The sequence below is a fragment of the Leptonychotes weddellii genome, chromosome 9 (assembly GCF_054177405.1).
Source record: "Leptonychotes weddellii isolate Sample4059 chromosome 9, ASM5417740v2, whole genome shotgun sequence".
Taxonomy (NCBI): domain Eukaryota; kingdom Metazoa; phylum Chordata; class Mammalia; order Carnivora; family Phocidae; genus Leptonychotes; species Leptonychotes weddellii.
This window is the reverse complement of record NC_138377.1, coordinates 58,238,178-58,258,834: the sequence shown is the minus strand read 5'-3', so window position 1 is coordinate 58,258,834 and position 20,657 is coordinate 58,238,178. Positions and strand designations below refer to the sequence as shown.

The 20,657-nt window shown below is 36.9% G+C and overlaps 1 protein-coding gene across 12 annotated transcripts in view; it reads right to left on the bottom strand.

Moving 5' to 3' along the window:
* The window catches only part of HEATR5A (HEAT repeat containing 5A), a 110,504-nt gene that overhangs the window by 65,429 nt on the left and 24,418 nt on the right, over positions 1-20,657 (bottom strand). For 10 of the 12 annotated variants that reach the window (XR_014148114.1, XM_081829462.1, XM_081829468.1 and 7 more), the window contains exons 7-13: positions 16,139-16,299; positions 14,706-14,961; positions 13,518-13,673; positions 11,860-12,110; positions 9,263-9,374; positions 7,114-7,266; positions 6,056-6,155 (exon numbers count right to left, since the gene is read on the bottom strand). Coding sequence is in view for 11 of the 12 variants with exons in the window: in XM_081829462.1 (XP_081685588.1) it covers positions 6,056-6,155; positions 7,114-7,266; positions 9,263-9,374; positions 11,860-12,110; positions 13,518-13,673; positions 14,706-14,961; positions 16,139-16,299 (1,189 nt within the window). In the remaining variant the exon portion in view is untranslated. The remainder of the gene's footprint in view (positions 1-6,055; positions 6,156-7,113; positions 7,267-9,262; positions 9,375-11,859; positions 12,111-13,517; positions 13,674-14,705; positions 14,962-16,138; positions 16,300-20,657) is intronic. The other 2 variants (XM_081829463.1, XM_081829467.1) reach the window with 2 other exon arrangements.

Genomic DNA, 20,657 nt, shown 5'->3' with positions numbered 1-20,657 from the left:
TTTTTTTTAAAGATTTTATTTATTTATTTGAGACAGAGAGAATGAGAGAGAGAGAGCACATGAGAGGGGGGAGGGTCAGAGGCAGAAGCAGGCTCCCTGCCGAGCAGGGAGCCCGATGCGGGACTCGATCCAGGGACTCCAGGATCATGACCTGAGCCGAAGGCAGTCGCTTAACCAACTGAGCCACCCAGGCGCCCTATTCTTTTTTAATTTTTAAAAAGATTTTATTTATTCATTTGACAGAGAGAGAGAGCGAGCATAAGCAGGGGGAGGGGCAGAGGAAAAAGCAGACTCCCCGCTGAGCAGGGAACCTCATGTGGGGCTCAATCCCTGGGATCATGACCTGAGCTGAAGGCAGATGCCTAACTGACTGAACTACCCAGGTACCCCAAATTCATTTTTAATAAAGCATAAGTCAAGCCAATGTTTCCCTAAAAGTTTCAATCACAAAATCTTTTCTTTCTTTCACTTTCATGTACTTTTTAATCTTCTGTTCATTACCACTACTGGTACAAAGGCATCATTTTACTGATGTTCACTTGTCTAACAAATATTAAAGGAGTACTGCTCTTTGCAAGGTACCATGTTATCAAATGGAATATGGTCTCCATCGTTTTAGCAACACAGAAATACAATGGAATTACTTTAGTGTGCCAGTGGAATAAATCCACTAAATTGTCACAGCATGAGGTTTCCAGGTACTCTAAGAAATTCTGGCAGTTTTTATTCATTTGTATTTTCTGGGAAACTAATACTATTTCTAGTTTCTAGAAGAAATGAGTTAATTTTTTTTTTTAAAGTTTTTATTTATTTATTTGACAGAGAGAGACACAGCGAGAGAGGGAACACAAGCAGGTGGAAGTTGGAGAGGGAGAAGCAGGCCTCCCATGGAGCAGGGAGCCGATGTGGGGCTTGATCCCAGGACCCTGAGATCATGACCCGAGCCGAAGGCAGAAGCTTAATGACTGAGCCACCCAGGCGCCCCAGAAATGAGTTAATTTTTGAGTTGTCACTGTATTTTTTATTTATTTTTAAATTTTTTTTATTATTATTTTTTTAAAGATTTTATTTATTTATTTGAGAGAGAGAGAGTGAGCACGAGAGGGGGGAGCGGGAGAGGGAGAAGCAGACTCCCTGTCGAGCAGGGAGCCCGATGCGGGACTCGATCCCGGGACTCCAGGATCATGACCTGAGCTGAAGGCAGTCGCCCAACCAACTGAGCCACCCAGGTGCCCATGTCACTGTGTTTTTTAAAAGTTGGTACCAGTTTATATCATTCAGTACAGTTAACAACATAAAGAAAACATTTCTAAAACCTAGGTAGTATTTTTTTAGTTATGGAAGAATAAATCCACTACATTTTTCTATTTTTCCAAAACCAGATAAGAAAATTACAGATGACATATAAAAACAATTTCAATCATATTAACAAGATGTTAAGAAGTTATGAATTATATTTTTAAAAATTCTGCAATATTTACCTGGTTTAATACAACAAAATTTAGTTCAGAGGGGTGTGTGTGCATGTATTTTTTTTCTTACAAAAAGTAAGATTTTATTCAAAACAAATAAGAATTTAAGAAAGCATTGCTAGTGGTTTCTGCTTCTATTAGGAGGGTGCATCAGAGTCTCTGAAGGCCCTTCAGCTACAAATATACTTAAATCCTAGATAAAAGATAATTTACATTGCCAGGCTTGCAGAAAGGGACCTTTCCTAGGCTATACCTCCATGCCCCTCCAACAAACAAACATCAAAAGCATGAAACAAAATATGAGCTAAAATCAGAGTGGGAACACTAATACCAATACCAACACAAGAATGTGTACTGAGCTTATGGGTGGATAAAATAAAAATCTCTCTTTTTCTTAAAAGATTTTATTTATTTGACAGAGAGAGACACAGTGAGAGGAAACACAAGCAGGGGTAGTGGGAGAGGGAGAAGCAGGCTTCCCACGGTGCAGGGAGCCCAATGCGGGGCTCGATCCCAGGACCCCGGGATCATGACCTGAGTTGAAGGCAGATGCCTAACAACTGAGCCACCCAGGTGCCCCAAAATAAAATCTCTTGAGGGGGTTCCTAAGACCTGTCAGATCCCAAGTCCTGGAAGAGGCAAAGGCATATCAGATTAAACCCAGCTGAAGGGAGAATTTGCGAACTGGTAGAGAGAGCTGAAGAAATTACCCAGAATGTAGCAGAGAGAAAAAGGAGAAAAAATATTAGAAAAAGATGAGGAGGGCGCCTGGGTGGCTCAGTTGGTTAAGCGACTGCCTTCGGCTCAGGTCATGATCCTGGAGTCCCTGGATCAAGTCCCCCATCAGGCTCCCTGCTTGGCAGGGAGTCTGCTTCTCCCTCTGACCCTCCCCCCTCTCATGTGCTCTCTCATTCTCTCTCTCTCAAATAAATAAATAAAATCTTTAAAAAAAAAAAAAAGATGAGGAGACATGGAAGACAAAATGAAAAGATGTAAAATTTGTCTATTTGGAACCACAAAAGAAAAGTTTAAAAAGAATGGAAAATGACAATATTTGAATAGGTAACAGCCACTTTTTTAGAATTACTAAAAGACACAAACCAACAAAATACATAACAAGTTGGATAGAGAAATCGACAAATTGCTGGTTTAGAGCAAACACTGTAAAATTCCAACTATACACAGTTTATGAGATAAAACTAAAAACACAGTGCCGTGAAAAAAGACATACCACCATATTAATAATCCATAAATTAGACTTTAATCAAAAAGCATTATGAAGGATAGAGAATTATCTGTATACTGTATAAATATAAAAGATTCAATTCACCAGGAGGATATAATTCTATAATCCTATGTACCCAATTAGTCTCAAAATATGAAAAAGCAAAAATTAATACAACCATAGAAAAAAATTATAAACCCACCATCACAGTGGAAGAGTTGAACACATCACTCTCAATTACTGATAGCTTAAGTAGATAAAAAATTAGTGAAGATAGATGGAACAAAGAACTTTTAACAAAATACATTTGTTATAGAGTAAGTCTTGACAAATTTAAAAGGACAGGTAATAGGGGTTCCTGGCTGGCTCAGTCAGTAGAGCATGCAACTCTTCATCTTGGAGTTGTGAGTTTGAGCCCCATGTTGGGTGTAGAGATTGCTTAAATAAATAAACTTAAAAAAAAAATGAAAGTATAGGTAATATACAAATCATATTCATTAACTACAATTCAATTAAGTTGAAAATCACTAACAAAACTATAAACTAAAAACTATTCTATACATAATTTATAAACATAATTCTAAACAACTCAAAGAAATTATAGTAAGATTTAAAATACTTAAAACTGAAAAAATGAAAACAATACGTATTAATACTTTAAGGATTCAGTAACTGGAACCTTAGTAGGAAATTTGTAGCCTTAGCCTCTATTAGGAGAATTAAGAGAAATACAGTGAGCTTAGCATTCAAACTAAGGGGTTAGAAAAAGATAAGCATTTAAGAGAGCAGACAGGAATAATAAACAATAAATAAGGAAAAAAATTCAACATAAACTAAGTCATTCTTTGTATAGATTAATAAAATAGATACACTACTCAAGAGATGGATCAGGAAAAACAAAAGGGAAGGCATAATGAAAACTTAATGGGAATGGAGGAAACATTATAGATATAGCAGAGATTAAGAAGGTAACACCATGAAGAACTTTATTCCAAAAAATCTGAAGATAAAGATGCATTGTGAAAACCATTAGAAAAAATCTAAGTAATAAACAAGTAAAACAAACCCCTAAATCAGACCCTGAATAGTCAGAACAATTAAGGAAATGGAATATGTAGTTAAAAAAAAAATTCCCACAATAAAAATACCAGGTCCAGTCTATTTTTCAGAATTCTGAAGTATTTTTTAAGATTTTATTTATTTGAGAGAGAGAGAGAGGCAGAGACAGAGAGCATGAGTGGGGGGGAGGGATAGAGGGAGAAGGAGACCCCCCCCCCCACTGAGCAGGGAGCCCGATGTCAGACTCGATTCCAGGACCTTGAGATCATGACCTGAGCTGAAGGCAGATGCTTAACCATCTAGCCACCCAGGTGCCACTGAAGAAAGATTGCTTTAAACCAAAAGGCAGAAAGTACTACCCAAAAAGTAAAGGATTGATAAATTTGATATTTAAGTTAGGAATGTCTGTTAAATTCAGAAAACTATTTTACCTAAAAATAGGTAAAGACATGCACGAATAGGGAATTCCTAGAAGGGGAAATATTGAGGAATAATAAATATATAAAATGACAATCAGGAATCAGTATATAAATTAAAATCATGATGAGATACCAATTATACCTACTGGATGGGCTAGGAATGATGTCTGAGTGTTAGTGAAGAAGTGGCTCAAAGGGTACTCACATATACTATTGACAGAAACATACAAGAATTTGGATATTTCAATGACAGAAGTACGTAAGTTGCTAAATACACACTCAATTAAATACTATATAGCAACCAAAACAAATGAACAAACTTACTCATAGATGAAGTTTACAAACATAATGATGAGTAAAAAAGTAAGTTTCAGAAACAATATACCATTTGCCTGATCAAAACCAAGACTAAACAATGCACTCTTTAGGGAAACATATATATGTGATGCACTTTTTAAAGATGCAAGGGATCACTACATCCAAAGGGGCACGTGCACCCCAACGTTTAGAGCAGCAATGTCCACAATAGCCAAACTATGGAAAGAGCCTAGATGTCCATCAACAGATGAATGGATAAAGAAGATGTGGTATATATATACAATGGAATATTATGCAGCCATCAAAACCTGAAATCTTGCCATTTGCAATGACATGGACGGAACTAGAGGGTACTATGTTAAGTGAAATACGTCAATCAGAAAAAGACAATTATCATATGATCTCACTGATAGGAGGAATTTGAGAAACAAGGCAGAGGATCACAGGGGAAGGGAGGGAAAAATGCAACAAGATGAAACCAGAGGGGGAGACAAACCATAAGAGACTCTTAATCTGAGGAAACAAACTAAGGATTGCTGGAGTGGTGGGGGTGGGAGGGATGGGGTGGCTGGGTGATGGACACTGGGGAGGGTATGTGCTATGGGGAGCGCTGTGAATTGTGTAAGACTGATGAATCACAGACCTGTACCCCTGAAACAAAAAAAAAATGCAAGGGAATGACAACCATAAAAATCAGGATACTGATCACCTCTAGAGTAAAGCGGAAAGAATGGTATTAGACAGGAACTCACAGATAACTTCAATAGTATCATTAATGTCCTTGTTAAGGGTAGCTAAACCTGGCCCACTGCCTGTTCTTGTAAATCAAGTTTTACTGGAACATAGCCACATTCACTCATTTACAGATTATATATGATTACTTTTGAGCTACGACAGAGCTGAGTAGATGCAACAGAGACTGTATGGCCTGCGAAGCCTATGATGTTCACAATCTGGCCCTTTACAGCAAACATCTGCTAACCCCTGCTCTAGTTGTGTTGGATTCAAAGGTGTTCATTTCATTATGCTTTATAAGCCATATCTTAGATTTATTTTTCTGTAATACACTAAATTTTATATCATTAAATATTTTAAAACTATACATTAATTTGGAAATTACAAGTGCTCATGACATATACTGGATTTTCTCTGTTTTCTTATCACATAAGTCAAATTTATGAAAAATAAAAACAACAAAAAACTAAAATTGTTAACAAGCATCTGGTTCTTATGAACACAGAATAGCACTAACAAACCAATAAAATGCATACCTGAAAAGGTTAACAGGCTTAATATTTAATTTCTTGGTTAAATCTGACTGTTTGGAAGATACAATATCCACCAAGTAACTTTCCTTCCCTTTTAATATGTATTTTTCTTTCAAGTTCCTAGCCTAAAAAAAAAAAAATCATATAACTAAATGTTTGCCTTCGACTACAAAAGGAAAATCATTCACCAACCATAGAAACTTGGCCTTATTAATGTACTAAACAGATATTACATGATCAGAGGATAAGATTGCTATTAAAAATTTTTATCAAATCTAAATAGCAGATCCTTACTGAGTTAGCAAATCCACAGCACAAGGAAGTGGTGGAAGAAGACGCTGAATTACTTCCTCAGTAAGGAGATCACCACAGTGGGAAACAAAACTCTTGATAGCTGAAAAATAGAACAGACTTCTTTACTTGGCAGAATGTAATGAACCATGAAAAAAAGCATTCATTAATGGTACAGCATTTGTATTTCTATTAGAGGAATAAAGAAATGTGCTAAAAACAAAAAAAAATCTTGAAACTCTCTCATAAAAAGGAAGCTAATGTCTTTTACCTCTAATCAAGGTAAAAAAACAGTTTCTAGAATCACTAAAAATGCCCAACAACCAAGTTAACAAAATGCTGCTTTTCTGACTTTTACTCAACCCCTGAGCTCAGAAGTAGAAAAAATTACCTTAGAACCTTAAGTTTGCCAGTTCTACACGAATTCTGCAGAACTATGATGACATTTTTTTTAGCCAGCATTGTTCGGTTCTTACAGATGTTACCTGAATCGTGTAAGTTTTTATAAGGAATTATTTAATATGTAGTTTTAATATTTTAAAGTTAGATTGACTTTCAAGATTAATTTCAAAATTGTTTTATTAAGAGTAAAAATGCCATGAATAAACAAATAAAACCAAAATCAATGTTTCCATGTCTTTCCAGAAATACCACTTCCTTAGTTCAAATATTCATGGTAGATACTATTTTTTAATGGTTCATATACTATAGAAGGGTACAACTTTCATATATAAAAAACTAAATGGAAACCATACTTAATCAATGCTAATTAAATCCAAGCCTAATATTTCTAAAAAAAGAACTTGAATGCCTACTGAAGACAAAGCAATCTTGGAGGTTCTCAACTAGATTACATCTAAGAAAACATGCATTTTCCTAAGGATCAGAATTCTAAAAAATCTGGTTTATCACGTATCTGTTCTAATCACTAATTAATTATGTTCAATTTCAAAAATCACCATAAGTAAATATTTTCACCAATAAAGATATAAATATGGGAAAGTTAAAGAGTGAGGGAAAAAGTGAAAGGAAAGGGAGAAAAAAGACTAAACTTTACCTACCACAGAGTGCACCAGCTCGTCCTTCCAAGGTTACCTGCCATGTAAATGAATCTCCCCGGCTTTTTTCTGTTTCCAGATCTTTAGGAGACACTGGAAAGACACACTTCCACAACAGCAGAACTCGAGCTAGGTGATGACTGACAACCGCAGGACCTGTAATTTATTCAACTTGTCAATTATTAAAGAACCCAAAATGTTACTCTTTAAAACTCAGTAAGTTGATAGCAACTTGTTCCAGGTCAAAAATCAGATGTGATACATCTGAGTGGAATTTTTTTTTTAAGAGCTCAGCCTCATCTCCATGGTATTCCTTTTTTTTTTTTTTTAAGATTTATTTATTTACTCAGGACCCTGAGATCACAACCTGAGCCAAAACCAAGAGTCAGATGCTTAACTGACTGAGCCACCCAGGTGCCCTAAAACATTAATTTAAAATTTTAATCTTTTTATGTTGATTATGAATATACAATAAAATATGATATACTAATCTTTTTTAAAAAAAATATTTTATTTATTTGAGAGAGAGAGAAACAGCATGAGAGGGGAGAGGGCCAGAGGGAGAAGCAGGCTCCCCGCTGAGCCGGGAGCCTGATGTGGGACTCAATCCCAGGACTCCAGGATCATGACCTGAGCTGAAGGCAGTCGCTTAACCAACTGAGCCACTCAGGCACCCACTAATCTTTTTTTTAAAAAAGACTTTATTTATTTGAGAGAGAGGAAGGGAGAGCTCCTGCATGTGTGGGGGGAAGGGCAAAGGGAGAGGGAGAAAGAGACTCTCCTCTGAGTGGGGAGCCTGCTGTAGGACTCAATCCCAGGGCCCTGAAATCATGACCTGAGCCAAAGTCAGACGCTTAACCCACTGAGCCACCCAGGTGCCCCTAATCTCTTTCTTTAAAAGAGAAGGGATTTCTTGTAGTCTTCTGAGAGAATTACGTTTTTCTGAAAAATTTTATTATTTGAAATACTGCATTTATTAAGTAGTTTATTTTCTCCTTTAATTAACCAAGATCATCAATATGGCAGACATGAAACACCTAGCCAAAAGCAAATAAAGGCTTGGCCATATTATTCCTTCCCATCACTTTGTGAAATGACAACGTATGCCAGGGTCCAAATTTGAAACCATTAAAAAATGTAAAAACTCTTCTTAGCTCAGAGGCTGTATAAAAGAATTGGCAAGCCAAATTTGGTCCATAGGCTGAACCCTGACATAGTCCAATAAACCTCTTTAATCATCCCAAGAACATTATTTAAAGTGGTTCTTCATTTGTGATTGTTTAATTTAAGCTCCTTTTAAATCAAATTACTTCAGAGGTGTCAAAATGATTTACTGGTTAAATCCAGCCAATTTTATATCTTGGCAATAAATGATATGATTATAAAATAGATTTAAAATATAACTTTAATAAAGCAATAAAATTGGGTCTCAAAGTTATAGGATATAAACACAATAGTCATGACCATAAAATAATTACTGATTTTTAATAAATCTAATTTAGTGAGCCCTATTCCCTTCAACTACCTTATTGATATTACCAATTCTCAAAACAATTACAGAATTGGAGTCACAGGCTATGGTATGTTCTCCTGCCTACCCTTCATTGTGGAAATTTTTTTTTCTGAAGATGGATGTGAATGATTTTTGGAAAAGTCAGAGTCATTCAGAGTTAAACCTGAAAGGTAATCAAATTGGCCTATCCTACCTAAGGCTCATAAATTGTTTTGTTTTGTTTTGTTTTAAGATTTTATTTATTTATTTGATAGAGAGAGCACAAGTAGGCAGAGTGGCAGGCAGAGGGAGAGGGAGAAGCAGGCTCCTCACTGAGCAAGGAGCCCGATGCGGGACTTAATCCCAGGATCCTGGGATCATGACCTGAGCCAAATGCAGACACTTAACCGACTGAGCCACCCAGGTGTCCCTCATAAATTGGTTTTGAAAAGAATCTCAAATAAGGAGATCTGAAAACATTTTGAGGAATGGAGTAAGTATATGGCTTCCTAAGGTAACTGCTAGAAGAAAAATGTTTGTGTGGATAAATTCTCGTACAAATTAAAAATTAGTCTCCTCAAATCATACATTACAGTATTTTACATTCAGAAAACACAGAGTACTGCATAGTCATGTAAACCTTCCACAGACTATTATTACCTAATGTCATCAGAGCTGCAATCAACAACCATCCAGCTTGTGTGCGCTGAGCTGAAAGACGACTGTTTTGTACAGCTGAACACAGCAAATCCTCCGCTAATGTCATAATAATCTATTTACATACAGAAGAATAAGGTAAAGAAGCGTATCAATTTATAGGTTACTGGACAAAAGACAGCAACTAATAATCTCTTGAAAAATGAACCCTTACATATAACGAATGTAAGTGATAAAGGACTCTCATTCATGTAGACTACACCACAGGACAACATCATAGAGAAAACTATAAAAAATTAAATTTAGGTTAAATACTGGCATATTAGGTTCTATACAGAAACCGTGTAATTCTTTGCAGAGCACATATTATGCCACTGTACCACTGTTCAAGTGAAGGTGCGTAGAATTTGAATTTACTTTTAGTTTTAAGCATTTATCTTAAATCTGTAATTACCAGAGTAAGTTTCCTTACAGGAATCTCCCTTTTTAAAAATTTGCATACCATTTTGATACCTGAGTGTCTGATAATCTTTCTAGAGGCAGTATACTAGAGATTAAAAGTACTTAAAATAGTCTCACATTGAAGTGAATTTCAGAGTGGGATTCATAAAAGTATTATATTTTAAGTCTACAAAATAGGCAAAACAAAAGAGGAAAAACCAGATTATTTCATACGTTATGGATAACGCATGCTTATATAGTAGAGAGGCCAAGAGGCATCTATTATGTCTGAGAAAACATCTGTTACCAAACACCTCTAGAAAAGCAGCAAGTATTTTAAGTTGGCATATAAATTTTCTAAACAGGAAGGCTAGTGTATTTTAAAACAACCAACCAACTTATTACTAACTTAGGACTACTTGAAGCCAATATAATCAATGGATAACACTCAATAAAAACAAGGATAAAATAAAACAATCCTTTCTGCCTAACTAGTAAGATCTGAGGATATTTAATTAAATACAGGCAATGGCAATTCTTCGCTTAGAAACATATGACAGAATGTTAGTTGTCAATCACCTTACTCAAGTGACATTGGCAATACTCAAAATAGTTTTACAACTTCTGAAGTAATGGTACATTCTTCTGCAAAGGTTAAATGGCAGATATATTATAATACTACCAATGACATAGGAGTGACAATGAGAAAGCAAGGAACAGTGATTTATTTATTAAGAAGTACGTATATGGGGGCACCTGGGTGGCTCAGTCGGTTAAGCATCTGCCTTCGGCTCAGGTCATGATCTGGCGGGGGTAGGGGGGTGGGTGGAGGGAGGAGGTGTGTCCCTGCTCAGCAGGGAGTCTGCTTCTCCCTCTCCCCTTCCCCCCACTCATGCTTGAGCTCCTCCCCCCCCCCCCCCGCTCACTTTCTCTCAAACAAATAACACCTTAAAAAAAGTACTTATATGTGTGTAAGGCCTAGGTTACGAAGGCTTCATGGTCGAACAACATTCTCTGATAACTCACAATTCCTAGTTATTCAATCCACTGTTGCCATTATCTTTTTTTGATGTACACATTACCCCACTTTGGTCAGTGGAAGCCCCTTAAGTTACTTTCTGTATCCTTTTAAAATGAACACAGTAGTCACTGATGACTTCCTTGTTCTCTGGCATGACAAGGTATTTCAGGTTACACTGTGCCTTTCCTGCCCCAGATCTGAAACCAGCCATTCCTTCATGGAGCCCTGACTGCCTTTTGCTAAAATGATGTTTAGAGCCATAATCTGGGTGCTAGGGCTTTTCCTTGCTACCAGGTTGTCACTGCTTTAGGTCTTGTCACTGGACAGAGTGAGGATTTAAGCATTTTTTTTTTTTTTTTTAAAGATTTTATTCATTTGACAGAGAGAGCATAAGCAGGGGGAGCAGCAGGCAGAGGGAGAAGCACATTCCCCGCTGAGTAGAGCGCCCAACTCAGGACTTGATCCTAGGACCCTGGGATCATGACCTGAGCTGAAGGTAGATGCTTAACCGACTGAGCCACCCAGGCGCCCCCATAGTGATATTTTCCATTCAAATGTAACATATGAGATTTTTACTTAACGTTCTTGATTTTATAGCTACAGCTCTTTGCAGCTCTGTCCTCTACAATGCTATTTTTTTTAAATGCAATTTTATTTTTAATTTTTATTTATTAATTTATTCATTTTTAAACGTAATCTCTACACCCAATGTGGGCTCAAACTCACAACCCCAAGATCAAGAGTTGCATGCTCTTCCAACTGAGCCAGTCATGCGTTGGTGGTATAGTGGTGAGCATAGCTGCCTTCCAACTGAGCCAGTCAGGCGCCCCTATAATGCAATTTTAAATGCACTTCTATGGCAGAGCTAATTATATAGCAAAATAAAGCCTCCAGGAACAAATTCTGTTACTAAATGGAGGTATTTCCAATAAAAAGCGCAGAAAATATTCCCGTTTAAGTGTAGATAAGACACTTTTAACTATCCCTTTATTTGTTACAGCAATTATTTCATAATATTTAAAAATTAAGTAATATAGCTGCTTTCTCAGAAAGTTGTCCTGTATGGCTTTGACTGGGTGATAAACACGAAGACAATTACAATTATGTCATTATCATATGTGAAGAATGAAATCATTACCTTGCCCTTTCCATGAGGAATTCCTAAAGGACAATGTTTCACTGCTCCCAACAAAGCTGCCACAGCAAAACTAAAGCCAGTCACTGCTTCAGGTGAAGACTTAAGTACAGTAAGCCGTTCCAGGCAACGGTCTAAAAGAGGTGTTAGGTAAGAAGGTAATGCCACAGCAATGCAGTGTAAACACCAAGCTGCTGCTAGTCGAACAGAAATGCTAGGATGCTGAATAACTGAAATGACACTGTCAAGAATACCTAGAAGGACAAATGAAAAAAAAAAAAAAAGACTTAGCTCTACGGATAAATTCACTTAGCCAAAAATAGTCAAAAGAATAAGCAGCCACACGGATATAAAATGTATTATCTTTATCAAAAGCCAAATCAGAATAGAAAAAAAAGATTTAAAAAGATACATAATTATAAATGATTTTTTTTTAAAAAGTAGGCTCCACACCTGGTGTGGAGCCCAACATGGGGCTTGAACTCAGGACCCTGATATCATGACCTGAGCCAAAGTCAAGAGTCAGCTGCTTAACCAACTGAGCCACCCAGGCACCCCTAAAGGATTTTTATATGCAAGAATTACTTCTAATATGAAAAATGATTTAAATTAATACACAAAAGAAAAATTTTATTTCCTAAATAAGCTAATGTTCTGCTTTTTTATCTTCAGACCATTATTCATTTGGTACTAGGAATTAAAAATTATTAATACATAACAAAAACACCTTAAAAAGAAATGTCACACTATGCTCCATCCTCCTCTTTTTAAAAAATCCCCTTTGGCACATTTATCTACATAATTAGTATGCTTCCTATGTACCATAACACTTTTGCCTGAGAACAAAATGTTGAACAAAACTGAGGCTTTGCTAGGTCCTCAATGGGCTACTAACCAATTATGAAGACAATGGAGTACCGATACCAGTAAGAATAAAAGTCTATATTTGCTGTAATTCAACATACAACTTCATCAAAATACATAACAGTTCATGTTGGCTGCTAAATTATATGGGATAAAGAGCTTACAAACCAAATATAATGCCAGCTTCAGTCAGCAGGAAATACGTACCACAGTTAAATGACAAAAGCCATCAAAACTGATTTATTATAATGATTAAATAAAAGACACATATTGTATGATTCCATTTATATGAAATGTCCATAATAGGCAAATCCATAGAGACAGGAAATATATTAGTAGTTATCAGGGGCTGGGGGAAGGAGAAATAGGGAGGGTGAACTTTTCGGTATGTGAATTCTCTCTCGAAGTGATTAATTTTCCAAGAAAAAGAAAATGGAGACTGCTTGAAAGGACCTTTGAGGAAGTGAATTACTTGTATCATATAGAAATTAATGTTTTCACTGCAGATGAGAGACAAGAGTTCAGGTTTGCTTTTCATTTTTTCCATGTTATCTTAAATATTTCCAGAAAGGGAGGACTAGAGGGTAACTTAGTGAACAACCTTTATAAATGAAAAAACTAAAATATACACATATTCTTAATAATCCTGATATATTTATATCATAAAACATCTCTAACAAATCTATAGAGGAATCTATAATAAATGAGTTATATGAGAAAGACTTGTTTCCTAAGAAGAAAGTTGTCCAGAATAAAAGTAAAAACAAGGTATTCAGACAAGTCGCAAAAACAGATACCTGCACTTGAATCCTGCAGTAAAGGTGCAACTGTGGTGCCAAGACTGTATAAGAGATTTCCAAGCTCTTGTAAAGCACACACCAGCATATGCTGGCTGGCTGTTACATCTGTGGAGCCAACCCGGGTTTCCACATTACCGTCATTCATCACAGCATCTGATAGAAGCATAAGATTTAACTACTTGTCAGTGTTTTATTAAAATATATTATAGGGGGTAGGTGTTAGGAGCAGAAAACATGGGGCGCCTGGGTGGCTCAGTTGGTTAAGCGGCTGCCTTCGGCTCAGGTCATGATCCTGGGGTCCTGGGATCGAGCCCCACGTCTGGCTCCCTGCTCAGTGCCTGCTTCTCCCTCTCCCTCTGCCTGCCACTCTGCCTACTTGTGCTCTCTCTCTCTCTGTCAAGTAAATAAATAAAGTCTTTAAAAAAAAAAAAAGGAGCATAAAATATAAAGGCAAAAATTAATACCTCCTCTCTCTATACATGAAACCCTTAAGGCAGTTAAAGGAAATACTACAATGGGGACTTGCATCAATTGAGAAAGAATTGAACTAATACAACCAATTTAGTTCAAGCAACCTGACCATCAATCCCTTAATTACTATTACAAGTGGCACTGAAAGGGAGAATGCATAGAAAACTAAAAAATATTCCAATTTCATTGGTATATAAGATAAACAGAGTGGACTTAAAATGGTACAGGAACTGGGATGAACTGATTGTTTTTTCTTTTTTTTTAAGAGGGGGAGGGGCAGAGGGAAAGAGAGAGAGAATCTTAAGCAGGCACCACGCCTAGCCCAGTGAGGAGCCTGACGCCGAGCTTGATCTCACAACCCTGACATCACGACCTTAGCCGAAATCAAGAGTCGGATGCTTAACTGGCTGTGCCACCCAGGTGCCCCTGAGATTAACTGATTGTTTTGAAAACACTGTATCAACCTCTAGAGGAAGATTATGAATTCTGAGGAACTATTATCACCAGTCTTTAAGACTTGTATATATATACACGATAGTTATACGTTAGATAGTTTATGTCTCATCTATGTATCGACAACTTTACCCTAAAACAACTGACATCTATTACAAAAGTGTTTTTTTGTATTAATATAGTAATATATACCAGTCTAGCTTTTCCAAAAGGACAATTCCTTCAGCATTGTTAAAACAGACTGTCTTAGTAGATCCATACCCACGACTTTCTTTAACTTCCAGATAGCCTGGCAAATATCCTTGGCAGCAGCAATTTGAGCCTTTTCTCCAAGAAGACCTCCTATAGTAGCTCGAAGGATAAATGAAACACAACGGCGACCGCAGACAGCATCAGTCTGAGTTTGGGTGGCTTTAGGGTGTGACTGTGACACAAGGCTTAGGATATGAGAAAGAAAGGCAGCAAAATTTTTCTCTAGCCATGTTCCTCCTAATGTTGAAACAAATACCACATAAGCCTAAAAAAGAAAAGAGTTTTATCTTCAAAATGAAATAATTTCATTGAATGAAATGAATTAATATTTTCTCTTCCACAAAATATACAAAATTTCTTTTTATTCTTTCCTCATTTATAGCTGCTTCAGCTATATAAACGTAATAGTATTTTTCTGTCTGTATTAAGCCCAAACTGAAGTACACAGTCTTTCAACTGGGACTTCATTTGTGCTGCATTTTTATTTTGGTCAGACTATACCAAGTTTCAGGATAACCAGCATAGCCAGCTAATATGGAGACTGTGTCTATGGCTCCTCCAAACAAAGGATTCAAGCTCTTTAATATTCTGAACAAGAAACCCCAAAATGAACATGAACACACTGTAAGAATTAAATATGTTCTAACACCGTAACTCTAAGAGAATTTAGTTCTAGAAATGTGAAAGGAAACTTTACAGTGATGAATCACTGCTCTTTCTTTTCATGAATGTTTATGATTAGTCTCACTCCAGAGATACAAAGACAGTAGTTTCCTTATGTAATCTGTTTAGAAATACAGTTTACAATTATACTGGCACATCTTACATTTTGAAGAAATCTATTATCTGTATACTGTATAAAACATTTTGAGGACATATGTGAATTTTAAAAAATACACATTTGTTTTGAACCACAATGACATTTAGAAAACAATACAGAGACCTCTGTGTTGTTTTATTCTAAGATACTTTTCCTAGGTTTAGCTTAGATTATATGCTATGATCTTTACTTAGGAGTTGAAACCACATAAAATGGAAATACAGTATTTCCCATACTGAATGACATGTACCTAGTATGTACCTTAAATCTGAACTGTACAAGCACACAAAAGCACAATGGAAAACATGTTAAACTATAAGACACATGAAAGCGCAAGGCCTAGAAACAAATGTTTGTATTTCAAAGGAAATAAAAATTTCCCATTATTAGGAACTTAAAACACATTGTGAATAATAGCCTATTTCATTGGCTTTTAGGTAACTAAGGTTCTCTTACTTGTAACCTAACTTTCAAAGAGTGGCCTTACCATCTCTGTTTTATAAATATGAGAGCAGAAGTGATGACCCTGCACAGTATCACTTATGCCCAGAGTATTCAGATACTAAAATTCTCATTATAGGCCAGTGAGTATTACATGTAGATACTCATTTGTGACTCTAACCTGAGTAACTCCAACTCGAACATCCCTACTGACTGAACTGGTTCCTTTCAGCATATCTCCACTGGCTCGAAGAAATCCTGAACTCCCACGTAGAAACCCTGTTCCTAGTAATTCCAGAACTTCCTCCAGAGATACTCTGCGAATGCTTTGACGTGAGACTGCTATAACAAAGAACAAAACAAAACATGTGATTTGTACTTTACAGAGACTAAAATTTTAATGCATGATCTTGATTTGCATGATCTCGGTAAGCATGTTATAGAAACAAAAATAAACTAAAAATCCAAACAAAATGCAAAATTGACAGGACATTACACACATTAACATACAAAAAGTTATGCAAGGGTTCAGAGGTCAAATCATAACGGACTCTGAAGTGTCATGTCAATGACATTTTAAGACTAAGCTACTTCGGGATTATGCCCTATTGCCCTCTTTTTCTTTTTTTAATAGATTTTATTATTTATTTGACAGAGAGAGAGAGTACAAGCAGGAGGAGCAGCAGGCAGAGGGAGAGGGAGAAGCAGTCTCCCTGCTGAGCAGGGAGCCCAATGCAGGGCTCGATCCCAGCATCCTGGGATTATAACCTGAACCAGACAGGGTGCCCCTACTGCCCTCTTTTCCACAGTAGAAGGCTAACCTTTTTTTTTTTTAATTTTTAAATTTTTTTGTTTATTTATTTGAGAGAGCATGAGCGGGGGGGGGTGCAGGGGGCGGCAGAGGGAGAGGGAGAAGCAGACTTCCCAGGACCCTGAAATCAGGACCTGAGCCAAAGGCAGACGCTTAACCAAATGAGCCACCCAGGTGCCGGAGGCTAACCGTCTTCTAAAACAAAAAACATTAACTGTCCTTGCTCTCCACAAATGAAAATGCTTATAGCTTTAAAAGTTTAAAATGCTTTAAAAATTCTTTTTAAATACTAAAAATGCCAAAATCATAATTTTACACTTCCAAGTGCTCTACAACTCTTAATGAAACTTATATAAAGTAACCACCATATCCTATTTTTTAAAATTCTCAACTGCAGGTACAACTTTTGTTATATCCTTAGTCTCTGAAGAAATCAAAGCAAAATATTACTAAACTGATCAGTTGGCCCTTAGGCTACAATAATCAAGAGATTAGTTAGGGCAGAATGTGTCTTCACATTTGTTTGCAGTATGACACAGCTGAGTTTCTCCCTGTGAATATCTAGGGAACAAGATCTCTTACACACACACACACACCTTTCTCCCTTTCATTCTTCTGAATAATGATGGTCATGAGCTCTGACCCTTATTATTGGCTCAAGTCATACACAGTAGAGAAATAAACTTCCATTAATCAAAATTATGAACAAAAAATCTACTCCTCAGCATAAAGTAGAAATAACCATCTGAAACAAATGAAAATCCATGTTGGCATTTGGGAGAAAAACATTAGTGAACAGTGTAAAATCCATGCCCTCATGAATCATAAATTCTAGGAAAGAAAGAATAATAAACATAATAAATGACTAAGTATAGAGTATGCTAGACAATGATTAAAGCCATGCAAAAAATAGAGCTCAGGCTCAGGAATACGGGGGAAGTGTTTGTGATTTTAAATAGGGTAGTCAAGGTAAGATTCATTGGAAAGGTGACACCTGAACATAGTTTGAGGACAGTGAGGGAATCAGGCATGCAGATATCTGGAGAAAAAGTGTTCTAGGCAGAGGAAATAGCTAGGGCAAAAAGGCCTTGAGGAAGAATATGATGCCTACTGGGTTTAAGTAGAGTTATGTGAACAGAGCAATGGAGGACTTTAGTAGAGGACAGGCCAGAGTGTAAAGATGGGGGAAGAGAAGGCACTGGTCTTTGTAGATCATTATAGTAAGGATGTAAGTTAAGTGAGGTGCCAATGAAGGACCCTGAGCAGAGGAGTGATATAATCTGTCACTCTGCTTCTGTGCAGAGAGAAGACTGTAGAAGGGGGTTAAAGGGAGAAGTAGAGAAACCAACTAGAAGCAATTTAGTAATTGAAGCAAGAGATGATGATGGCTTAGATGAAGGTGGTTGCAGAAGAGTGGAGTCTGGATAAACATGTATTTTTAAGTTTTTATTTGAAAAATTTTCAAAATTAATTACAAAAAGAGCTGCAAGAATAGTAAAATAAACTCCCATGTACCCTTCACCTAGACTCACCATATTCTCTTTATCACTTTTTCATTTTTGAAGAGTTTGTTCATGGCTAGTAGTTTTATACAACAGCACCCAATTTGAGTTTGTTTAGTATTTCCTCAGAATTTTTGGCAGGAGAACTATGTAAGTAATGTTGTAAGCCTTCTCAATGCATAACATCAGAATGCACTATCAGGTTTGGGGTCAGTCTGTCCCTACATTAGTGTTATGATCCTTGAACACTTGAATAAGGTTTGTCTGCCAGGTTTGTCCACTGTAAAATATCAACTTTCCTTTTGTAATTACTATGCAACCTGTGTGGTGATACTTTAAGACAGTATAAATACGCTGTAACCTATCAAAGTTTCATCCAACAATGCACTGAGCATTCCTACCTGCAATAATTATTACTATGACTGCAAAAAGGTCATTATCTAACAATCATTCCTTCTGTATTTATTAGTTGGCATTCTACTGTAAAAAAGAGCTTTCCCTTCTCCTTTACTTCTTTTCAGTATGCACTCATAGATTTCTTTTTTATTTAATAGGTAATAATCCATTTCTGTCATTATTAATTTTGCTTCCAATACTGTCCTGGATTTGACCAGTGGAATTATCTTCAAAGAGCTGGCCAGTGGGAGGACTTAACTTTTTTTGACACAACAGTATGTTCCAAGGTCATCTTCAGACATTTCCTTCACCAACCCCCAAAATAGCCAATTCTCCAAGGGGTCCTCATTCTGGGTATGTTTTAAGATAGTCCAGTAGAGAAGCTATTGAGTGTGAGAGATAGGAATCATGGGTGACTTTACAAATTTTGGATTTGAACACTTGGAAGGACAGAGTTGGCATCAACTGAGATTAGCAAGCCTGCAAGTAGAATAGGTGTGTGAATGTTCTAGAGGAGGAGAGATCAGGTATTCACTTTAGGAGTTCAATTGAAACATCAAATAAACATCGAAAGAGATGTCAAATGGGAAGCTAGATCTGAGCCTGGTGCCCAGGCTAAAAATATAGATCCAATAATCCCTGACATATAGATGGTATTTAAGCCATGAGACTAGGTAAGATGACCAAGAGGATGAGCATACACATACGGCAAAAGAACAAGTACTAGGCAAGGGGACTCTTCTATAAAAAGATAAGCAATCAACAGAGAAGACAAAACAGGAATTTCTAGTGAGGAAGAAGGAAAACAAAGAGAGAATGAAGTCCTATAAGCCCAGTGAAAAAAAACAAGGAAGAGGATCAGCTGAGTTAAATGTTGCTGAAAGGTCAAGTGAGACAACTGAGAACTGCCCACTGGCTTTAGCGTGGCTGGGTATAAACATCAGCTCAAAAAGGGCAGGGTTTTTCTTTTGTTCAATGACATATCCCATGTGCTCAGAAAAGATCCCAGCCAAGTATAAACAAGTATTTATTTATTGAATCAATGAATGAACATGGAAGTCTTTGATGACCTTAACCAAAACAGTTTTGGTGGAGTGAATGGGGGGAAATCCTAACTGAAGTGGGTTTGAAAGATATGGCAGGAGGGAAACTAAAGACACTATCAAGAACTCTCCTGAGGAACTTTGATGCAAAAGGAAGAGAAATGGTGCTCCAACTGGCTAGGAAGTAAGATACAAGAATTTTATTTTTATTTATTTATTTATTTATTTATTAAAAGATTTTATTTATTTGACAGAGAGAGACACAGCGAGAGAGGGAACGCAAGCAGGGGGAGTGGGAGAGGGAGAAGCAGGCCTCCCGCGGAGGAGGGAGCCTGATGCGGGGCTCGATCCCAGGACCCTGGGATCATGACCCGAGCCAAAGGCAGACGCTTAACGACTGAGCCACCCAGGCACCCCAGAATTTATTTTTTAGATGGGAGAAATAAAAGCATGTTTTTGTAGGTAATAATCCAATAGAGAGGGAAAAGCTGGTATAGGAGAGGGGAGACTTCCTAGAGCAATGTCCTTGAGCAAGTGAGAGAATGATATATATTAAATTATATATATTAAAAGATCACATAAATTCCCCACAACTTGTTCCAATGATATGAAAGTGTCATACTCAATCCCTACTTTTTAAAAAATTTTATTTATTTATTTATTTAGAGCACACGAGTAGGGGGAGGGGGAGTAGGAAGGGAGAAACAGGCTCCCCACTGACCAGGACCCCGGGATCATGACCTGAGCTGAAGGCAGCTGTTTAACCGACTGAGCCACCCAGGTGCCCCTCAATCCCTGCTTTTTAAGTGCCTTGGAATAACCTACCACCTGCCTGAAACCTGTTAGTTTTACTAGGAAAATCATTTTAGCTCTGTACTTCATAATCTTTGCATATTGTAGTTGAGTATACAAACCTCCACTGCATTTGTTTTTTTTTTTTTTTTTAAA